Source organism: Bidens hawaiensis, unplaced genomic scaffold, assembly GCF_021521415.1.
Source record: "Bidens hawaiensis isolate Kalapana, Puna unplaced genomic scaffold, B.hawaiensis_p1.1 tig00014981_1, whole genome shotgun sequence".
NCBI lineage: Eukaryota > Viridiplantae > Streptophyta > Magnoliopsida > Asterales > Asteraceae > Bidens > Bidens hawaiensis.
The window spans coordinates 426613-449646 of NW_027492330.1; the positions used below are offsets into that span (position 1 = coordinate 426613).

Here is a 23034-nt window from a genome sequence, read left to right on the forward strand (position 1 = left end):
TGGATTTTGAAACGTAAAGGACAAAAAAGATCAATTTTGAAGATCAAGGACACCGAGTGAAATTTAGGTGAAAGATAAAGGACAATTTTTGTAATTGTGTCTTATTATGGTTATTAATTTAGTTATATTATTTTTTTAATGAAGTTATTTAATAAAAAGTGTCAATCAAGAATATGTACATGATTGAAGTGTCAATCATTGTCACTTAACCACTATTCACACTTAGTCATTTGAATAAGTGTCTTTTTAACATCTGTCATTTCAAATGACATAACTTTGTCAAAAGGTAAAAGGACAAATAAGGGTAAGCTACCTTGGGAATGGTGAACTGCCAGTTTGACTGGCGGGTTATGAAAACTGAGATCCGTCGTTTCAAATGGTAGAACACACAAAAATTGTACCAGATCCGCCATTCACTAAATTGTTATCCACTTCACCCGGCAAGACTGACAAGGTCTATATTTTATGTGAGATCCGCCATTTCAAATGGCGGAACACCTATAAACCATCACCAACTTTTTTCTCTCCCATAAACCATTTCACTCTTAAATAATATCCCATTTCCTAAAAAAATTATTAGAAAGGGTATATTTAGAAAATTCTGAAAACTAATTTGGTTTAGTTTTGAGGCAACGTATTCGGTTTTGTATTTAATGTTGCTTTGGTGATATTGAGTTTTGATATAATATGTAAATCCAACAAAGCCGCTTGTGCTGGTTTTGGGTTCTGCCACATATGAACCACAAATGCCAAGTTTGATGAGATTTCATTTACTTTGAAAGACAACAACTTCCCAAAATTCTATTGCTTGTCATATCAATGTGTTTCTTCTTCATTGCACAAAAGCCGTGAAATAAGTATAAACTATTGTATATATTTGTATAACATGTCATTGTGTCGCTTTTACTAGCTTTATTCCTTTTATATATCGCACATATTCTTCCTGTTCTTCCTTTTCATTTATGGTTTTTAAAAAGGTTACCATTTACTCATGATAACATAACATATATTCTATATATATTTCTAAATATGCACACATACGTGTATATACATATATACGAGCATACATCAAACACCATACTTTTTATACTTTTGCCACTACATTCATTACGATCATCATCGTCGTCACTGCAACGGTCACAATTTTTGGTGTCTTCATCATTGTCATCGTGTTCATCATCACTAACCGGTTCCACCATATCATTGTCCTAGGTGGTGCAGACCCTTGTGGTTGAAGACCTTCACTAACTAGAGCCTCGTGGACAAGGTAAATGGACATTGTCCTTGCTCTTGATAAAAAGTTGCACGTTATTCTATAACGTAGTATCATCATTATTGCCAGAAACATCGTCATAGTTATCTTCGTTGTTATCATCTTCACCATCACCATAATCATCAACACGGCCTCGTAGATCAAATTGCAACAAAGGATTACTTTAACCGCCTTCTAGCTCATTGTTATCAACCGATGGTGTTTCATTTAGATTAAAATCTAACAGCTTCATTTAGATTACTTGGACCGTCTTCTAGCTCGTTTTATGCCAGCTTTGAGTATTTTGTTTTAGGTGAGACAGGATAATCATTGATATTCGGTATTTCTTTTGATGGTAAGGTGGTAATAACCTTATCAACTGTCTTTTTAATAATCTGTTTACATGCGTCTTCGCTCAACTTACCATCACACCATGCTAACTTCAATAACCAACCCTTTCACAAATCATTCAAAGCAGCACGGAAACATTTAAGCGGCTAGATTTTCCATGCGTATCCCCTCCTGCAACAAATTCTAGTTTATAAATATAAACTATAGCAATGCTTATTTATCAGCTAGGCTTCAAATTTCTTTTCTCTAGAATTTTATAAAAAAAATGAGACTAAACTTTGAATCACCTAAAAACTTTGAATAGGTGTATAGTTTTAATGTTGTATAAACTTTACTATATTAAAAATAGAGAATTTCAACAATTAATCCACGGTAGCCAAAAGACAGCATTCAAATTTTGATACACATAGTTTAACCTTAATTTTCATATATGGCTGCTGTAATTGTTGTAAAAATAATACTTACTTTCTCTATCTCTTTGAAAACCTTTTATATAGCTCCGCAAGAAAATCATTTCATATACAATAAGCTTTAAGGAAACATTTGATGTAAGAAAAGCAAATTCATATGTGGTAAATTTTTATTATGAAATACGAGTCAAAATTTCATATAATAAGTCAACAAAACTACATAGTATCAAACAAGATCTCTAATTGAGCATAGATGACCTAACAACCAAACCCCAGGTAATGAAATAAAACTATGATGTTTAACTTCACCATGTGATTTCAAATTTCATGGGTGCTTGTCATGCTGTTATGAACAATCAACATGTTATAATTGATTGATATATACGATCTCTAGTTCCCTGCATGATGAAACCATGCAGAAGTAATTAAGCATGCTCATTCGTAACAAAATCAAAAGTTAATGATAAAATAAACACAAAATTACTATTACCTATACAACTCAAAATATGATAGAATTAAATATAAGTAATGAATTCGTACCCTCAAATGATGGCGATTGCATTCCTCTAACGTTGGCAGCCAAAAGTTTACCATTTAGGGCGGTCTGCGATAGCATGCGGCGCTGCTAGCCACTAAACAGATGTTTCTAATGAGATAACAAAATAATTAGGTTTTATGAACATAATGAAGTAGGACGTGATATTTATATTATTGGACAACTAAAGAAAAATGTGTTGTGCCTAGGAAAGAAAAGTGGGCTGACATTTACAACTAATAATATCTATACCATAACAATTGCCAACTACATCAATAGTGATTTACAAGTAAAGATGACAAAACACTACTTTTAAATTGTATAAATACGATATTCTACTTTTCTTTTTATCATTCAATGTATTAGTATTAATAAAATTGATTTCTTGTAGAGAAAATGAATTTTATTAATCTAACATTTTTTAGGTTGGTCGATAACAATTTCACCTCAATTCAATTTTAAGCTGTTTTTTTTTGTTATGTCTTTGTTCACAATTGTCATGAAAGGAACAAAAAATCTCATTCCGATTTAAGTCTCAAAAATTATTAAGCCAGTCATATTCGTAGAATGTCTGTGATGAAATTAAAATGTTTAAAATTTAAAATGAATTGGAATTTAAAGGAATTTAAATTAATTCTATCTAAAAAAATGTAACTTGTTTGGTTGATAAAACTATAAAAGAGACTGGAATGAAAATAAAACTCAAATTACAAAACCATTACTTCCCCTCTTAAACGTCTTTCTTTTTTAGCCTAGAGAGCATCACAAGCAAATTCAACATTGAAGATTTTGGGCTTCAAGTTATACATTTTTTTATTTACTTACGTCATTGCTTTTCAGTTTGTTTACGTTTTTTATTTCTATTTATTATTATTATTATTTCAAGAACAAATCATCGTGTTTCAATTTTAAATATAGATGAATGAGAAAAAATAAAATAGTAAAAAAAAAACCTACGAGAAAGAAATGGGAAACAAAAATGCAAATCGAGGTTGATGAGACTTTTATAAATTCTTTTGGGGACATTTAAGTAAAATATGATGAATTCCGAAAGATTTTATACTTTCTATCAAAGGCGTGGAAGCTCTTAAAACGTACCGGTGAATCAAACATGATAATTTATGAAATATTTTCCAATTCCGACATCAATTCTATCAGATTCTGTAAACCAAACAGGCAAACACGACCTAAGTTTAAAAGCTCGTTTAAACTGGACTCAATTTCAATTTTTTATCTAAGTAATCAAGTAAGTTTTGCTATAAAAGTTAATCAAATTACATAGAAAAAGTTTTGAATTCATTAAAGAAACATAGAAACAACAACAACAACATAATAATAATAATAATAATAATAATAATAATAATAATAATAATAATAATAATAATTTTTTGTACAAAGTAGGCGAATATTCCGGGCATAAGTATAATATTTGCATGGCAATATTCTTTCTGGTCCATACGTGCAACCACATTCTCCTCCGTCTTCCATCTTCTCACCCTTTCAATCCTGTAATTCGTTTCTTCTTTCAATCTTAGATTACTCAATTACCCGGATGCAGCAATTCAACCGATGAAGTAGAAATCCATTTGAAAAATGAGCAAGGTGTTAGACGAAGCCGACGCTAATGCCTTGTCTGCTCTGGCCATCGCTCCTGCACCCTCCGCCAACCGTAAATCCCATTCCCACCAGCTCCGCACCAACACCGGCACCCATTTCTTCAAACGCCAGCACCATCCCAAGCACAGCCTCGACGACGCCACCACCTTCTATAATTACTCCGAAGAAGACGACGATCCAGACTTCTTCCCTTACGCCACCGTCGACGACCATCAAAGCCAAAACTACCCTTACAATAATAATAATCACTCATACCTTGATGCTGCATCCCATGAAAACCAAAACCACCAGATGCCAGAATTCTCAGGCACCGGTGGTGGGTCGGGGTTCTTTAAAGCTCCGTCTAGGTCGGCCGTCCACCCTGGCCGACCCACGGCGCTGGAACTCCGACCCCACCCCTTGAGAGAAACTCAAGTGGGCAGGTTCATCCGTACAATTGCCTGTACGGAGACACAGCTGTGGGCTGGCCAGGAGTCCGGGGTGAGGTTTTGGAATATTGCAGACGCGTACGAACCCGGGTTGGGGATTGGTGATAGGGCGCGGAGAGGTGATGAGGATGCGGCGCCCTTTTATGAGTCTGTGAATACTCCACCTACGATGTGTTTGATGGTGGACATGGGGTGTAAGTTGGTGTGGAGTGGGCATAAAGATGGGAAGGTTAGGAGTTGGAAGATGGATCGGCAGATTAAAGATGATGTTTCGTTTAAAGAAAGTCTTTCGTTTCAGGCGTACCATCGTCGCTCGGTTCTTTCCATGGTGACTTCTTCGTATGGTAACTTAGTTTTCCAAATGTTTGTGACCAGGTTTTGGGTTGGCATATCTGGCATGTTTCAAAAACCAGTCGTTTTGGGTAGACTTTATTAAGCGGTTTAGTTAAGCAGGTTGACTTGCTAACGTGTTTAGTTAATTATGTCGACCCTATAACCGGTTCTGACCCATTTACCCCAATTTTTGACGACCCAAACCAACTCAAATAACACGCTTAGAACTTGGTTGTCACTAGGCCAATCCATTTGACATGCTTAGATAAATGGCTTAATTGGGTCGTGTCCTGGTTCACAAGTTTAAGTATGCGCTAGTCAGGGTTAATGTTTTTGACACGAGTAAAAATATGGGTCGTGCAAGGGTTGACCTAATAATTAATCTGTTTAGTTAAATATGTTGTCCCACTAACCTTTTTATGGTCTGTTTAAGCCATTTTTTGGCAACCCACCAACTTAATTAGCACGCCTACAACCTGGTTATCCACCGCCAACTCGTTTGGCACGTATAGATAAATAGGTTAACGGGGTTGTGTTCGGTTACACAATTTTAAGTGTGTGCGGGTTAGAGTTGATGTTTTTAAACTTGTTAACCTGACATGATAGACTCCCCTTCTGTAATTGTCAAACCATGCTTGATGGTTAAGATTTTGGTCGCGATATATGTCCACAATTTGGTAAAAGTTTAAACCATTTGTTTTGATTCTGCAGGTGACATATGGACTGGGTCTGAGAATGGAGTGATAAAGGTTTGGTCATGGGAATCAGTTGAAAAGTCGCTAGCTTTATCGCCTGAAGAGCGTCATATGGCAGCTTTATTAGTTGAACAGTCATGTATCGACCTTAAAAGCCAAGCCACTGTTAATGGTGTTTGTAGTATATCTTCTTCAGATGTCAAGTATTTGTTGTCTGATAATGTCAAGTCTAAAATATGGGCTGCTGGTTCTCTCAGCTTCTCATTATGGTATGATTTCTCTTCATTATTTATGTAGAAAATATCTATTTATGATGACATATAAAATAACAAGTTGTGTGAAAGATAATGATTATTTTTAGAAACTAATAGATTAAATAACCAAATAGTACATTTGATATTAGTGAAACACTTGTGAAACTTGGTTACTAATAATCAGAAGCAAAATCTGGTTATCCAAATATTAATAACTGATTATTGTAACCACAGGGATGCTCGTACCAGGGAGCTTTTGAAAGTCTACAATGTAGATGGACAAATCGAGAATCGGATTGATGCACCTTCAGAGAAAAATCAATCTCTAGATGAAGAAGGTAGTGTAAAAGTCGGGTCAAAATCCAGAAAAGAAAAACAAGGAGGTAGTTTTTTACAAAGATCAAGAAACGCATTAATAGGAGCTGCAGATGCAGTTAGACGAGTTGCAACAAAGGGTACAAATGCATTTGGAGCCGAAGATGCCAAAAAAACCGAAGCCCTTTTGCTTGCACATGATGGGATGATCTGGACCGGATGTTCAAACGGTGTATTGGTCCAGTGGGACCATAATGGAACCCGTTTGCGTGATTTTCACCACCACCATTGTGCTGTTTTGTGCTTTTGTACTTACGGGCCACGGATATGGGTCGGGTATGTGAGTGGTATGGTCCAAGTGATTGATCTTGAGGGGAATTTGATTGCGGGTTGGATCGCTCATAACGGGCCTGTTATCAAAATAGTAGTTGGGAGTGGGTCGGTTTTCAGCTTAGCTACACATGGTGGTATACGCGGGTGGTATATTTCATCTCCCGGGCCTCTTGATAATATTTTGAGACCTGAGTTAGCTAAAAGAGAACATATGTATAATACACTTGAAACGATTAAGCTTATGGTCGGTACATGGAATGTTGGTCAAGGAAAACCATGTCAAGAAGCACTTATTTCGTGGGTCGGGTCGCAAGCTTCTGATGTTGATATTTTAGTTGTTGGGTTGCAAGAAGTGGAAATGGGAGCAGGGTTTCTTGCAATGTCTGCTGCTAAAGAAACTGTAAGATGTTTGAATTATTTTAATGGTTCTTCACATCTATAATGAGTTATTGCATTATAGGTAGGGGTGTCAATCGTGTCGTGTTGACAGGTTGCGGGTTGGCGTGTTGAATTGCTCAACCTGAACACAGCATCACAGCACACATTTTTATCCGTGTCAAAAACATCAACCTAACCCGCACGCACTTAAAATCGTGTAACCCAAACACACATGTTTAACCATCATCATCATCATCATCATCGTACTCAGTATATCCCACCAATAGCAATGCTATGGTAGGGTCTGAGGAGGGTAAGATGTAGACAGCCTTACCTCTATCCCATAGGGATAGAGAGGCTGCTCCGGTGAGACCCCCGGCTCGATAGTAGTTTTGCATCAAGCCTTGGACATAAGGCACATAGCACTCAATCATCGGGACACCGGCTGATCGGTGCATGTGCCCTTGTCTTTCGGCTATCAACGCCACCACATGATGCCTGATTAACCTTCCGCCACTTTTAACGTTATTTTCACGAGATTAGTAAAATAACATCAAAATTAGTGCAATTTTACTTTTGCCCACCCGAGGGTTCACACATATATACATTATATGCGCGCACCGCAAGCAGGGCGTAAAGGTGTCAAACGGGTTGGCAGGTAATTGGTTGATCAGTTTTAAATAAAAGGGTTAAACAGGTCAAAAACGAGTTAGTAGGTTGACCTGTCTAACTAAACAGGTCAACCCAAGCACGACCCCTTTTTTAAATGGGTTGAATATGACAACCCAAAACCTGAATATTTCCCTGTCGTGTTCGTTTCATGTCGGAAATTGCTACCACTGATAAAAGTAATAAAGCGCTTTTGCACTAATCTTAAAAATTTCCAATACTTGACTTAAGGTAATGTTGCATGTGATGTGTCACTGAGTTTGACCATGCTGACTTTTTTCCTAGATAAGCCTGTATTGAAATTTATAAAAGTTGGTTACTTTATGGGTGAAAACAAAGATGGTTACACAAATTATGTAAACTTTTGTAGTATTAACTCCACTTGGCACTTGCATATTAAAACTGTCTGTTTTTTGCAAGTGTTGAATTACTTTACGGGCTCCCGTTGAAGCATTTGACCACAAAAGTCAACATATGTCTTGTTCTTGGAGTCTTTTTAGTATATCTTTCTTTAAAAATCTTGAAACAATAAACTTTTTAGATCATCATCAGGATTAATAATATTCCTCTTGTTAAACATCATTTTGAGACATATGAATTGCATTTTGTACTTATTGTTTGATGTCAAGTGCAGATAGGTGTTGAAGGGAGTTCTAACGGACAATGGTGGCAAGATGCAATCGGGAAGGCTATGGGCGAAGGATCAGCTTTTGAACGCGTAGGATCTAGACAGCTGGCGGGCCTGCTCATAGCCATTTGGTATTTACTTCCACAGACACAGATTCATGCACACTCATTTCAGCTTTATGTGACAATCAAACAACTTTGAGACCAACTTTTTAGTTTGTATATTTGCCCATAAAATTTCCATCTCTAAGTTCTTTTATATGTTACATTATTGTAATATGTCATTTTTTAGGGTAAGAAAAAGTCTTAGAACACATGTTGGGGATCTTGATGTTGCAGCAGTTGCCTGCGGCTTGGGTCGGACGTTTGGTAATAAGGTATGCATATCGTGTAGCTTAAACGTCTTGTTTTTCATTAGAGGTGGTAATTTGGATCAATTAATTATAAATTAATGGATTTGGGTTATCTCTCCCTTTTTTTTTTTTTTTGAGAGAGAGAGAGGTTTAAGTGGGCAAAATTAAAAAGAGTTAAATTTCCTTTAATTTGTTTTTTATTTTTTTATAGCTTTAAATAATTTACATAAATAGTCTGTAGAAACACTAAATGCCCTTGCATTTAACAGAAAATGAAACATTGTTGAATGTTTGGATTTAACCGCAAGGAAAATGAAAACACGGTGACTGCAAAAGTCAATTATAACTTTTAACTAACAGGGTTATTTTGGTCAAACTATCATAATTCACTCTTTTTTTATAGAAAAAGATTATTATTGAACTGCTTAAAAGAAGTAAATTGTTAAGAACAAAAAATGTTTCTGGTCAACCCAATTTGTTTTGACCCGTTACCTGACCGAGCACCCATTTTGACACAAAATCTTGACATGAAGTGATCTTAAAATATCCTTCTTTGTTTCCAGGGTGGTGTAGGGTTGAGACTGAGAGTTTATGACAGAACAATGTGCTTTGTAAACTGTCACCTGGCTGCACATTTGGAAGCTGTCAACCGCAGGAACGCAGACTTTGATCACATATACAAAAACATCACATTCGGTCGATCAATCAACAATGCATCTGGTATGGTGCGATACCTGTTTTTGTGTTGCTCTCTTGCCTTCTCCACATTTTTATTTTGGGTGCTTTATTATTCCTTTGGCTTGCTATGGTTTCTCCTCATTCTTTCAGCTAGTGTCTCCTCTACTGCACAAATGCTTCGCCCCACTAATGTAAGTATATTATAATAACACAGCCATTACTATTATTATTATTACTGTTATATCTATAAAGAGTATGTTTAAGTCATTTTGTATGTCAACAGTCAGTGACTATTAATCCTGATGAGGGGAAGCCGGATCTAGCAGAAGCTGACATGGTTATCTTTTGTGGAGACTTCAATTACCGTCTTTTTGGAATAACGTACGATGAAGCGCGTGACTTTGTTTCTCAGAGGAGTTTTGATTGGCTGAGAGAAAGGGATCAGCTTAGAGCGGAAATGAAAGCCGGGAAGGTTTTTCAGGGACTGCGAGAAGCCATTATCAGATTTCCACCAACTTATAAGTTCGAGAGAGGGAAGCCTGGTTTAGGAGGTAAGATTGATGAAATTTGGAAGTGGGAAATGGGCGAGTCGGGTGGGTTTGGTAGCAGGGTCAAAACTGTTCACATAGTCCAAAATCTTGAAAGTTTTACGTTCAAGTAGCGTGTCGAATATGATTATAAAAAGTTAAGTTATTTTAGTAATAATTCGGTTTATAAGTAACCTGAATTGACCCGTTTATAAGTAAACTGGTCAACATTGTCACCTCTAAACATAACCTGAATTGGCCCGTTTATAATAAACTAATTTTTTTTGTCAGGATATGATTCTGGGGAGAAAAAACGGATACCTGCATGGTGTGATAGAATATTATACCGAGACAACCGCTCTTCACCGACATCAGAATGCAGTTTAGCATGTCCTGTTGTTGCTTCAGTTTGGCAGTAGGTCTATTTGGTCAACTTTCATCTTCTTACACTTATTTTTATGATTTAAATCATTACTTTTTCTGTGATGTCATTTACAGGTATGAAGCTTGTATGGATGTAATAGAAAGTGATCACAAACCCGTTCGGTGCAAATTTAAAGTCCAAATTGCCCATGTGGACAGATCAATAAGAAGACAAGAATTCGGGAAAATATTCATGTCAAACGAGACAATAAGATCTATACGCGAAGAATTCCGTTGTGTTCCAGATACTTCACTTAGTACAGACAAAATAATCCTTCAAAATCAAGAAACACGGTCTTTATCGATCACGAATACAAGCAGTAAAGAAGATGCAATTTTTCAAATTTTATGTGAAGGTCTTTCTGCCATTAAAGATGGTGAAGAACCAGAGTACAGAAACAGAGGTTTTTTTGGATTTCCAAGGTGGCTTGAGGTACCATTTTCTTGATCTTCTAGGCCCTTTCAAGATTTGAGAGTTGACACCAGAGGTGGGAAAACAGCATGTCGGGTTGGGCTCGGGTCAGCTCGTATGCAAACTGAGCCAAGCTGGCTCGTTTATCTTAATGAGTTTAAATGTTGAGCTCGAGCTTAGCTCGTAAAAAGCTTGAACCAGCTCGTTTATTTAAAAGTATATTTTTTACCATACGCATAATTCATAATTAATAAACTGCAAGATTTAGAACTTATATATATTAAAATTTGGGTTACCCTTTTGGGTTATTATTAAAATCTGGGTTTTAAATTAAACAAGCCGACAAGCGAGCCAATGAACTGAGCTTGCCTTAGCTTGAGCTCGGATCGTTTACAAACAAGCCTATTTCGAATGAGCCGCAAGCTTTTTCAACAATCCTAATGTTGGATGGGGATGGGTGACAGACTAAAACAAGATCGGGTCAAAATGGTCGCCAAAACTTTTTTGTCCAATTATTCGATTTTTGTAAACAATAAAAAAGCATAACCTGTTTTAAGTAAAATATTTTAGGACTGTTGTAAACATTTGAAATGTATCGACACAGATATCGACCCGTTCTCATTGACCACCTGTGTTGCCAAACACTTACAACCTAAATTGACCCGTTTTGATATAAATTGGTTGAAACTGTAGGTGACCCCTGCTATAGGCATAATAAAACCAGGAAACACAGCGGAAATCTCAATACACCATGACAACACACACGCTTCAGAAGACGACGGGGGCCAACAATACTGGCATGGCGAAGACACTCGTGACAAATTAGTTATATTATCAGTAGTAATTAGAGGCAGCAAATCAACTGAAACAAGAAGTCACCAATGTCACATACGCCACTGTTATTCTCCCAAAGAACAACACATTGCGCACGAACCATCAACAAAAGGTCACAGTTCTAAGAAACATCAAAGTTCTCATCATCGGTCATCTGCTAAACATAATGATAAGTTTGATAATCACCATCGAAGTAGGCATGAGCGTTGAGTAATTAAAAGTTTAAAACTAGCTAGTAAGTACAGATCGGAAAATAGAGACAAGAATCTGCGGCTGCATGGCTTCTTGATGTATATATACAACATGCTGATGCAGTGTCAGATTCCAAGATTCTTGATCCTTTTTAACAACAGGTTGATTTGTATTTTGTTGTTGAATTTTGTGCATTAGACAGATTAAATTGTTTCCTTTTTGTTTTTGTTGAAGTAACTAATTTTATATTAAGTAGTGTATTCATGCAACACAAAGGTTCTAACTTTCACTGGATTTGATGGCAATGTTGACCCATTGTGACCGATTCTGGTTATCTTTTATTTTATCTCAAACGGGTCAAATGGGAAAGGAAAATAAAAGGCAGCGTAAAATTAAACAAGTCAAACGCGTAAAAAATTGTGTGTTCTTAATACATAAAGCCTATTTAATCATCTTATTTAAAAATAAAATCATCAGTGAAATAATATAATTTGTGTAACCATATGTTACATACCCTTTATTTTATTTAAAATTTCGTTGTTGACCCGTTTTGGGCTAACCTCTAATTTCAGGTTGTATTCGCAATCTAGACAATCATGACATAGAATAAGTTGAAGAAAACAATAAAAACAACTTTTCCTGCAATGATATTGCACACTATAGATTATATACAAACATAGACGTTCGTATGATTAGAATTTATTACAGAAAAAGTTGAAGAAGCTCACAAGGACAACGATAGACGGACATCTGGCCTCTGGACAGATAGCAGTCACCTGAGTCCTGACCTCTAGGCTTAAGGCTTGGCCTTTGGGGTCTGATCCACAAGTTAAGAGCTATGAATCTCTTGATAACCGTAATTCCAAAAATACCCCTGAACTCGATTTCTTCTAAACAGCATACATTCTCTTGTATTTCTCACTGTAAATCTCAGGATCAGATGCCATTGACATTGAATAAGAATGTGAATTAGTTTCGGCCCGTCTTATATGCCTCATTTTAGTCTCCTCCAACCTATGCCTCACAACACAATAACACATTGACCCGATTGTAGTCAACATAACTGTGGCACCAATCACTGTAGCATAAATAGCAAGCCACCTCTCATGGGACCCAACAACCACATAGGTCAACGAAATAAACGCAATCGAGATAAAAAGACACGCCAACCACATAACCTTGTTAATCACAAACATAAGTTGTCTCTTCGCCTTCTCTTCAATCACCACAATAGATGTCTGAACCACCACAACCGCCAACGAAATGAAAAGGGGTAAACTGTCAAACAAAAAGAACAATATAAAAGCAGCATTTGTGGCTATATTCGCCTGCCCGAGGGTAAACCCGTCTTTCTTTTCCTCAACATATTGGCCCGGGACAGTGAAAATGGCTGCAAAAGCAACGGTAGCAATAAGAACCGCAACCACAGTGGCTGAGTTTATGGCATTGTTTAGTCCGCTGATGTGGAGCTTTTTCACCTTCTTTGCAATCTTGCGAACCCTAAACCCGGTGTTACGGGTCTGTCTGATTTGAGATTGAACATCATGTTTTATGTCACTAACTGTCTGTTTAAGTTGCTTGGCGGCACTAGGCGGTTTACCATAGTCTTTAGAGTGAGCCGCTCCCGCTTCTTTTAAGATATCAACCATTTCTGTTAATTTTAAGGTTTCTGCAATGTCAAGAGGTGTCTCTCCCGCCTTGTTGACCGCATTGACATTAATGTCTTCAAATGATAACAAGCATTTCACAATCTGTCAATTACAAAAAGTCAATACTCAATAATAATTAGTTATAATTCAAAACAGAGAGGGTGAAAGTAAACCTTAGTGCGGCTTTTTTTAGTCGCAATATGGAGAGGTGTATTCCCCTTATTATCTTCTAAACTCAAAACAGTTGGATCAGGTTTAATTAACTCGGCCACCATATCCATATTTTGGCCCTTGACTGCCATATGAAGAGCGGTTTGACCTTTCTTATCGTTCCTAAAACCAATAGTTGGATCTTTATTCAATACTGATTTTGCCACTTCCAAATGACCCATTCTTGCAGCAGAAGTTCCCTCAAAACTTCTGCAAGATTTTACAACCAGAACAACTTAAAGCACATTAATACATGAGGTGAACAAACTTTAAAATACTAAGTCATACCCTACCCAACAAATTTTCTAGCATTAATGCCCTTTCGATCCTACATCATTAATTTCTTGAATAATCGACATGTACCAATATTCATGTATTTATTACACTTTATGATTACTACAAATTCAAACATAAGCTAACAAGTGAATTTCACATATACAAAAGGATAAACAATACCTAAATGTCCTTGTTTTGCAGCAATATGGAATGGATCATAGCCATTATTAGCAGCAATTGAGGCAGTTTGAAGATCAAGATGTTTCAAAAACTGAGATACAATATGAACATGTCCATTCTCAGCATCAACATAAAGAGGAGTCTCCCCTTCTTGATTTTGTTTAGACAGTGCATCAAGTCCAAGACTTTGAAGGATCTCTAATACCTTAGATAAATTACCTCCTCTACAAGCCAAATGAAGCATGGAATCACCTCTTTTACCAGGTGAATCTTTGGTTTTTCTGAAGCTCATCTGTCTTCCCATAGCTATTCGAAAACTCTTCTGTTTTTCCATGGCGGAAACCCGAAAACTTTGCTGTTTTTCCATCTTTCCCAACCGGAAACTAATCTGTTTCTCCATAATTGTTAGTACCCAGAATCAAAGATTGAATCTTTATGATGATTGTGTGATCAAGACACCTCAAAACATCAAATTTCCATGACCCAGTGTTCAAAAAAAACCTAATTTTAGATTGAAATTGGAAAAGACTGCAATTGAGTTAACACCCACTGAAATCTTTAAATTCTTTTTTGAAAGTGATTCAAGAAACTGCAAGTGTGTTAAATCAAAGATTGAATCTTTTGATGATTAAGTGAGCAAGAAGATTGAAAAACATCAAATTTCAATGTTTTAATGTGCAAAAAAAACTAATTTTTGATGGAAAGTGGACAAGACTGCAATTGAGTAAACACCCACTAGAATCTTCAACTTCTTGATGATTTGAAAGTGATTAGAGGTCAAGAATCAAGAAACTGCAAATGGGTGAATGCCCAGAATCAAAAGATTGAATCTTTTCGATGAATTAGTGAGAAACACAACAAAAAAAACATCATATTTGCATGTCCCATATGCAGTAATCCCTAGATTCTTGAATGGATGTAAAGATTATATGATTTGAGTGCATGTATCTAAAGTGGATTGTTGATGAGTTAGGCAAATGAAGAAAAGATAGATGGCCGCCATGGTATGTAACATAGCATCCATGGATGGATAGATGAAGACAATGATGGATAGTGAAGGTGGGAACCACATGGCATATGATTTAATTGAAATGTGGGACCCACATCGGCATCATTCCATAAAACAAACAGAAAGGGCATTATATTCGGACAAAAGTGGTTATAATGGCCTGCATAATACAAAGTGAGGTGAAATAATCAGCAGTAAAGTGTAAAGCACGACCAGGTATTACAAATTTTTATAAAAGAATGATTTAGGTCCTTTAGGCTATGTTAGTTTTTTTTTTTTTTTTTTTTGGGGGGGGGGGGGGGTTGTTTAGTGTCGGGGGCATTAATCACCATTCACGTTGGAGTTGTTCATCACGCCCCTTTAGACTAGTTTTATCAACAACCCAGCCCAACCAAACATTTTAATAAAAAAACTAATTTCTCTCTCTTTCACATACACAACCCAACCTAATCTAATTTTTCACTTTCATTCTCAACCTAACCCAACCCAATTATTTTAATACATATATTTATTTAGGTTTTAATTTATTTTATAAAATTTATTATAATTAAAAAAAATGTTTATTTTTTAATTATATTATTTTAAATACAAAAAATTTTAAAAAACTTGAATTTTTACAAGTAACAAAACTAATTTTACATATAATAATATTATAAAAAATACATGTTTTTAAAAGTGTTTCGTTTCTAACAAAATTTATGTCGAAATGCTCATAAAAATAAACTAAACAAGACTGTGTTTTTAATTTTTTAAAATAAGTTAAATAATATAGATTTTCAAAAAAATCAAATTATATACAAAAGAAATTGTTTGAAAGAAAAGAATGAAAAAATGAATATTTAAATGAAGTTGGGTAATGGCCTAGGTTGATCTCATGTGAATAGTGTAACAACCTCATAGGAGGTTGTTGATAAAGCTAGTCTTAGTGCCCCTCCAGCGAGGTGTTTAACACCCGTTCACGTAGCTAAATCTGCAAAAGCGATGCCGTGTCGGCAATGATGTGAGTTTACGCCAGTTGGCTTAACTCCCACAAGGCCACAACAGCACAACTTATAGCCTTAGTGATTAGTCCACGTCAAGCTATTGATCTTTGTAGCAGCACTAGCCTTTTAAGGCAATATTATATCTTTTAATAATATGTGTAATGCATGCTTTAAAGACACTAGGTGGTGTTTGTGTCAAAGACACTATTGTTTGCGCCTTTTCAAGGGCGAGGACAGGAAAGCTTCGGTCATCCTTCCTCAAAAACGTTAAACTGAAGAAGCGGGCGACCTAACTCTTTTGCAATTTTAATAAACAAAAATTTAAGTAATTAAAGATATGAATAGTAATTAAGTTTTTCAAACTTTAATTTGTGACCATGCTAAAGATGAGCATTACTCATTCAAAGTAAAGAGATGAATATTTTTTTCTAAGTTCACATGGAGTGAAACTTTTCTGTCAACTTTTATAGTTAGGTGAGAAGATGATGGAAGGCACCCACTAGTCTTGTTATTTTACTTGAATTGTTGAAAGGTGGGACAATAATATAAACCAAAACAAGAGTCAAAGTTGGTGGTGGAGTAGGGTTTTGCATGGCATGGGTCAAATTGTTTTTGATTCTTCAATGTCATTATCATAGGTACATATATACCTAAATAAATATACATATACATGTGGAGAGAGAGAAGCTTTTAATTTTTCAAATTATCTAGTCAACAAGGGTTACTTGTTCTAGAATAATTTGCTACCATTTTACAAGGTTATCAAATCCATCAAGGCTCTTCAAATAGCCAAGCAGAATACAAGATAAAGGTGTTAAATCTATCTTCATAATTGGAAAAGACTATATGGGATGGACCAAACTTTGACTCATAGGTTTGACATTATTTTATATTTTACATTTTGTAATATTGACTGAGTTTTAGAGGGTGACTATCATCCTCTAAAATTCAACACGTGCTTAATTTTTTGGAATTACGTGAATCCATCACTCAAGTATCATAATACAACGGAAGTCTACTCATTAAAAATCAATTTAAACAAGCAATGACTTGAAAACCAACACCATAACTATAAGTTATGATAAATGTCTAAACATTCATAAACCAAGACTTCATAACACCGTCCTATGTCAAGTTTCAGTATGCTAGCAATAGTCGTTCCAAGTGTCCTATCATGCTTGAACCTTACCTTAATTGATACGGTTCGTATGGCTTAACCCACACATGACACTTTAATCTCAATGAAGTGCATGACAACTTACCATATAGGTATTACAAAATAGCCCTTGAAATTTATACTTTGCATAGTTATTCAAGTTTTAGTCCCTTGACATTCCAAATTCAAAAATTGATCCGATCATGATTTTACTTCACGAATATACACACGTATATACATATGTACTTTTAAACGGGGGTGTTACACTATTTTTTATAAATTCGCTAAAGACAATAATATAGGTTGTTGGTTCAATGAATTCGAATGTTGGAGTGAAGGACCTAGCTTTTGCACCAAGATTCTGTTGACTGGCCGTAAATTAGTGAATATAGGGTAGAGGTGTACAAAAAAACCGGTTTGGGACCGGTTTTAGGCAAACCGAACCGAACCGAACCGATTTGGGTTTAAAACAGGTTTCACCCAAACCGGTTCCCAAACCGACCCAAACTGCTAGTTCCATGACCAGTTCCCCTTAAGATCGACCAAACCGGTTTGAGAAAAACCGGTTTAAAACCGGCTAAAACTGGTTTAAAACCGGTTAAACCGGTTTATAAACCGAACCAAACCGACGTGACCAGGTCGACCTATCTTGTGTCTAAACCGGTTTATAAACCGAACCGGTTTGAGTCAAACCGGTTTTGACCAGCCGTTGACCAAACCGGTTCGGTTTGGGTTTAAAACCGGTTTTGTACACCTCTAATATAGGGTGTGCATGGTATGATTTAGGCTGGCGTTGGGCTAAAACTAAAACAAAAATGAAACTTCTGTTTTCGAATTTATGAAAACTATTCAGTTTCGTTTGACTATTTGAGCTTGAAATTTTGGAAGAAAAAAAAATTGCTTAAAATATTGAGTTTGAGACTAAATAATTACGCTTTGCCACTTGGAGCTTGAAAATTTGTGAACTCGTGGCATACCCAACACATTTTCTTCCGTTATTCTCGGCCCAGCTTAGCTCCTAAGACAAGCCCATCTGCACATCCTATTTTATTTAACTCATTTGGCATCTGGATTAAATTGCAACATGTTACTACAATTATTTAATCAACTATTTCATCATTTAAGTATTTTGTTTTCACATAGTTTAAGAAATACGGAGTACCATTCAACAATTAATTTCAATTAACAGTTACAATTGTAAGCTTGATTATGTAAGCTTTAATTGTTAGGTTTTATTTGTCCTATCAGTAATCGAAATGATATTAGTAGGAATATAAGCCAAAACACAGACGGGTATAGGATTTCTAGTATACTCGTTAACATTGCCCCACTTACCCTATTATATACCCAAGTAACCCATCATAATATATATTAGTTTATCATTTCAAATTGAGAGTGAATATCATTTTCGTGATAAGATTATAATTAATATTCTTTTTTGAATGGCAGATTCTGATCAGTAATAAAGTTATGAACATGCGAGAAAGGATAAAAGAGAAATTATACAGTTAAAAAATAAATACAGTTTACCATAGGGATAGCGTAGCATGAAATGTGATTCTTATGTAAAATACGTTTGATTTTTTTTCTTGTAATTATGTCAAACAGATGGGTTTTTGGTCGGATATACCCAGCGGGCATTCTTAATCAACTAATATATGTTCATAATAACATAATAACATCCTAAATATACTTTCTAACATTGGCACAAAGACCCCTTATTTAGGTTAACCATCAATACTTTTTGCTGGATTAGGAACGAGCAGATGATCTCACTGATCTAACTTGTCAAAAAAAAAAGTTAGCAGCAAAGTGGAAAGTCAATAAAAGTCACCAATGGTCATTGCCCTCAATCCAAACCTGGGTTACCAGAGTTACGTAATAAATCAGGGACAAACTAAATGTATCGTTATTTCGCACACTAATAGATAACGACGATGGAAATTTATAACAATAGTTATATCGTTAAAGCTTTATTTTTATAATTCTTTTGAATTAATGGTGATGAAGAAATTTCAGAACATTTATATATATACAATTATAGGAAATGCTTGGCTTTGAGGTTGTACAACCTACATCAAGTGTTGAACATTTGAAAGTTTAGATGTTCAAATCACATGTCATCCACTAACTTTGATTTTTTTTTTAGTTTTTCAACATAGTTATTCAATATATATATATACACACACCCTAAAGTTGTTAACTAAAGAATGCAGTTCGTGGTAGAGATGTTCAAAACGGTTTGGGACTAGGAACCGGAACCGGTTCCTAACAGGTTCCTATATTCAAAACCCTCTTTGAAACCGGTTCTAGACTCGAACCGGTTAGGGAACCGAACCGGTTCTCCCACCCTCGGACCCCTAACCTATGGAACCGGTTCTTACCGGTTCCTAAACCGGTTCCTGCACTGTAACCGGTTCCAACCGGTTACAGTGTAAAAATTTTTTTTTTTTTTTTCGTTTTTCGTTTGCGATTTGGATTCTAAACTACGATTCGTATTTGTATAGCATGAAAAATAAACAAAACAATTAACATAAAATTCATTTTATTTACTTTAAGAAGTTCAAAAAAAAAAGGTTACATGTTTTAAAATCTTCAAAAACAAACTAACAAAACATTAAACTTATAAATATAAAGTTGTGACATATTGTTTCTAGAAAAGCCTTCTTGTTCGTCGTAATTATTGAGCGGCGACTTCTTCCTCGGAATTACTTGTAGAAATGCCTTCTTGTTCGTCGTGCACTCGAACATCAAGTGGTGTTTCATCTTCGAGAGTGGTTAAGTGTTGAATACGATCGATTGAGTCCAAGTGATCCTTTAAGCAAATGCACATCTCCACCGACTCCGAATTTAGTCTTGTTCTTCTAACCGATATTACCCTGCCACTAAGAGAAAAAGCGGATTCCGAAGCTACCGTAGAAGCTTGGACGGTTAGTAAATCACGGGCCATGGTGGCAAGAATCGAAAACTCGGTTTCCTTTACCTTCCACCAAGCCAAAACATCAAAAGTGCCATATTCCTCTTCGGATAAACCGGTAGAGTAATCATTTGCACTATACCTTCCTAGTTCGCTTGAAGGGGTGTTACCCCTTTGTTTTTTAGCCGTTACGTTGCGAACGGTGTTCATAAGGCTAATCATGGGATCTCGTACTCTAGTAGCACTTGAACTTGATGAAGACCTCCCCGGCATAGGCATGTGTATGTTTGACCCGTATTTATTTAAATAAAAGTCATACATAAATTTAAAATTCAAGTTAAAATAATTTTTTGCCTCTGTTGAAAAGTTTGGGTCAATTTCATGCATATCTAAGGCTGAAAAAATTTCGTCTATCACACATTCAACCCCCGTGACATTTAACATTGGGTTTAAAGCGGCGGCGCAAGTAAAAACCGGTGGCAATTCAAGAAAGTATTTTTTTAATTTAAACTTCATTGGTAATATGATGTTTGAAAACATTGTACTTTTATTTTCAAATTCTTTAAGATTGTTAACCATTAAAAATAACTCCGAAAGAACCAAGGGACTTGTCGGATAATACGTTCCCGATAGTTTCGTAGTTGATGTTTTAAAAACTTCAAGAAAAGTCGATAAGTCATTGATAATTTCCCATTTCTCATTTGAAAAGGGGATTGCCAAATCATTCTCGACAAGACTAGAATGAAACATTTGTAAAGTTTCTCTTTGTTCCAAAGCACTTTGAAACATTATGCAAGTGGAATTCCATCGATGAGGTACATCCCAATTAGCTCCCAAAGCTTTTCTTCCCGTATCTTTACAAAATTTTCTATAATCCATTTGTCTTTTTTTACTTTTCTTAAAAACTTCATGTATCATTAGTCTAAAATCGTTTATAACCGATGTAACCTCATCCGAAGCAAGTCCGTCTTGCACGATTAAATTAATGATATGTGCAACACACCTTGAGTGAAAAAATACACCATTGCAAATCGGCGTATATTTTAATTTTAATTTATCAACCGCCGATGTATTATTCGACGCGTTATCAAATGCCATTGAAAATATTTTATTTTCTAGTTTATAAGTTTTTATAACATAATCTAAAATTTCAAACAAATTACCTCCCGTATGTGGATACTCAAAGAGTTCGAAAGCAATGGTGCGTTTCATCATTTCCCACGATGACGGGTCTACCCAATGAGCGGTGACACAAAGATAAGATTCGGGTAGACCATGTGGAGCCGACCAAACATCACTAGTTAAGTTTATTCCCGTATTTATATTTTCAAAATATGCAATTAGTACCTCTTTGGCCTTCTTCCACAATTTTAAACAATAACGTTTAAGAGTATGACGACTTACGTGAGTGTATTGTGGTTGAAGCGTATCTCGAATCATGGCGGTTAAGCGAGGGTTGTCGAAGTGGCTAAACGGCAAAGCTTCTTGAATCACAAACTTCGCCATACGATCTTGAACTCGATCAATTTGGTATGTAAATATTCCGCCTTCACTATCCATTTGTGTTTGTTGCGAATCGACGTTCTTTTTCAACGCCTTGCAATACGGTTTTTCGATGTGTTTCTTCAAATTTGAATTCGAAAGTGGGTTTAAATAAACCCCACAAAACTTGCACCGAGCCTTCAATGAATGGTCACTCAATTCAACCAAATCCCAATTGCACCAAATCTCTTGATTACGATTATGAGGTACAATACGAACGAAACTTGGTTCGGCGTTGGAACCTTGACCAACCGATGATTGTGAGGCACCCATAACAACAAATATGAATATAGAAGAAGAGAAAACAAGAGATTAGATAACTCAAAATGTTGTAATAGCGTTTTTTTGTATTTTTTTGCTTTTGGGTTTGCGTTTTGAGTGTTGTGATGAAGCCATGACACCAAATACCTATTTATACTAGTAGTGGGGTGCTTGGGGGAGCCAAAAAACGGCTATTTTTGACCCCAACGGTCAAAAAACGGCCAAAAAACGGCTATATCGATCCAACGGCTAGAATCGGTTCCTAACCGGTTCCGGATGGAACCGGTTCCGGTTCGGTTCCGGTTCGGTTCCGGTTCCTACCCGCCCCCACTCAGAAATGCAAGAACCGGTCACGGATCATCGGGTTGAATCAGATAGGGTCCGATTCCTACAAAAATCGGGTAGGAACCGGTTCGGGTCAGGTTCGGTTCCACCGGTTCCGGTTCCGGAACCGGTTTTTTTTGATCATCTCTAGTTCGTGGTGGTAAGGTTGTTGGGAAACAAACCACCTGGGTTCAATTATTGCGATAGTTGTTTGTTAGATTATTTTTATTTCTTTTTTAATTTATATCATAATTTTTAAAATAAACGCACGTTAGTTTTTATCAATTTTACGTTGTTGTCTCTAAACTTTACAAGAGTTAAAATAAAGTCTATAAACTTTAATTAATTTATTATTTTGTTTTCCTTTATGTTATTTTCGAATTTTCTATTTTATTTTGTTGTCGGTAAAGAATGTTTTGTTGATGCCTTTCATCAACATGAACCATCGTGCATGGTTTAACGTTTTTACATCTACTTTTAATTTATTTTCCTTAATGGCTCACGAAAGGTGGTGATGGTGGCGACTCCATGTTTTCGAGTAAATTGAATTTGTAAATAAACGATTTTACACCCCCTCTTGCCCAATACCCCCGCAACGCGGGTGTAAATACTAGTTCAAAACAAAAGCTGGAGAGGAAGAGCATGTCAAAGAAAATGATAAACGGGTGGAAATACACTTCATTTTCGTTTGTTGTTGAAAATTCATGTCTAGAAACTATGCTAAGATTATTGTTATTATTATTATTATTCTCCATACATATTACGTAACTTGCCATCCACATTGACTGAGGGTTGATTTTTGAAGTCGTCTAACGTGTGTTGTCGTCATGTTTTGCACTTATTCTGAATATTGCCATGATTATTTTTGGGGGGATCAGCCACATTGGGCAAGATAAACAAATAAAGCAAGC

General features: G+C 35.9%; 1 protein-coding gene and 1 pseudogene across 5 annotated transcripts; one reads left to right on the forward strand and one right to left on the reverse strand.

Moving 5' to 3' along the window:
• The first annotated feature begins 4141 nt into the window (after positions 1-4141).
• Positions 4142-11659, forward strand: LOC143548224 (type I inositol polyphosphate 5-phosphatase 12-like). Of its 4 annotated transcripts, none has more exons than XM_077039450.1 (11): positions 4457-4937; positions 5638-5890; positions 6110-6923; positions 8205-8329; positions 8490-8574; positions 9114-9270; positions 9379-9423; positions 9516-9779; positions 10047-10170; positions 10254-10611; positions 11284-11659. In XM_077039450.1, the coding sequence occupies exons 1-11, from the start codon at positions 4457-4459 to the stop codon at positions 11632-11634; spliced, it is 3057 nt and encodes a 1018-aa protein (XP_076895565.1). In that variant the 3' UTR covers positions 11635-11659. The 4 variants fall into 4 exon arrangements, with proteins under 4 accessions (XP_076895562.1, XP_076895565.1, XP_076895564.1 ...); XM_077039449.1 differs by having other exon boundaries at positions 9379-9419; positions 9512-9779; XM_077039447.1 differs by having other exon boundaries at positions 4142-4937; positions 9114-9419; positions 9512-9779.
• An 800-nt stretch (positions 11660-12459) lies between these two features.
• On the reverse strand, positions 12460-14363 carry LOC143548250 (uncharacterized; annotated as a pseudogene). The gene is made up of 3 exons (XR_013137918.1): positions 13794-14363; positions 13439-13710; positions 12460-13367 (listed from the first exon to the last, which is right to left on the reverse strand). The product of XR_013137918.1 is annotated as an uncharacterized LOC143548250 (transcript).
• Positions 14364-23034: the final 8671 nt, after the last annotated feature.

Bases quoted from the DNA above. Each gene is read 5' to 3' on its own strand.
- LOC143548224 (XM_077039447.1), top strand. From the start codon at position 4,142: ATGAGCAAGGTGTTAGACGAAGCCGACGCTAATGCCTTGTCTGCTCTG. The intron at 6,924-8,204 runs GTAAGATGTTTG...TGTCAAGTGCAG, and splicing joins TGTCTGCTGCTAAAGAAACT to ATAGGTGTTGAAGGGAGTTC. The intron at 10,612-11,283 runs GTACCATTTTCT...TTGAAACTGTAG, and splicing joins GATTTCCAAGGTGGCTTGAG to GTGACCCCTGCTATAGGCAT.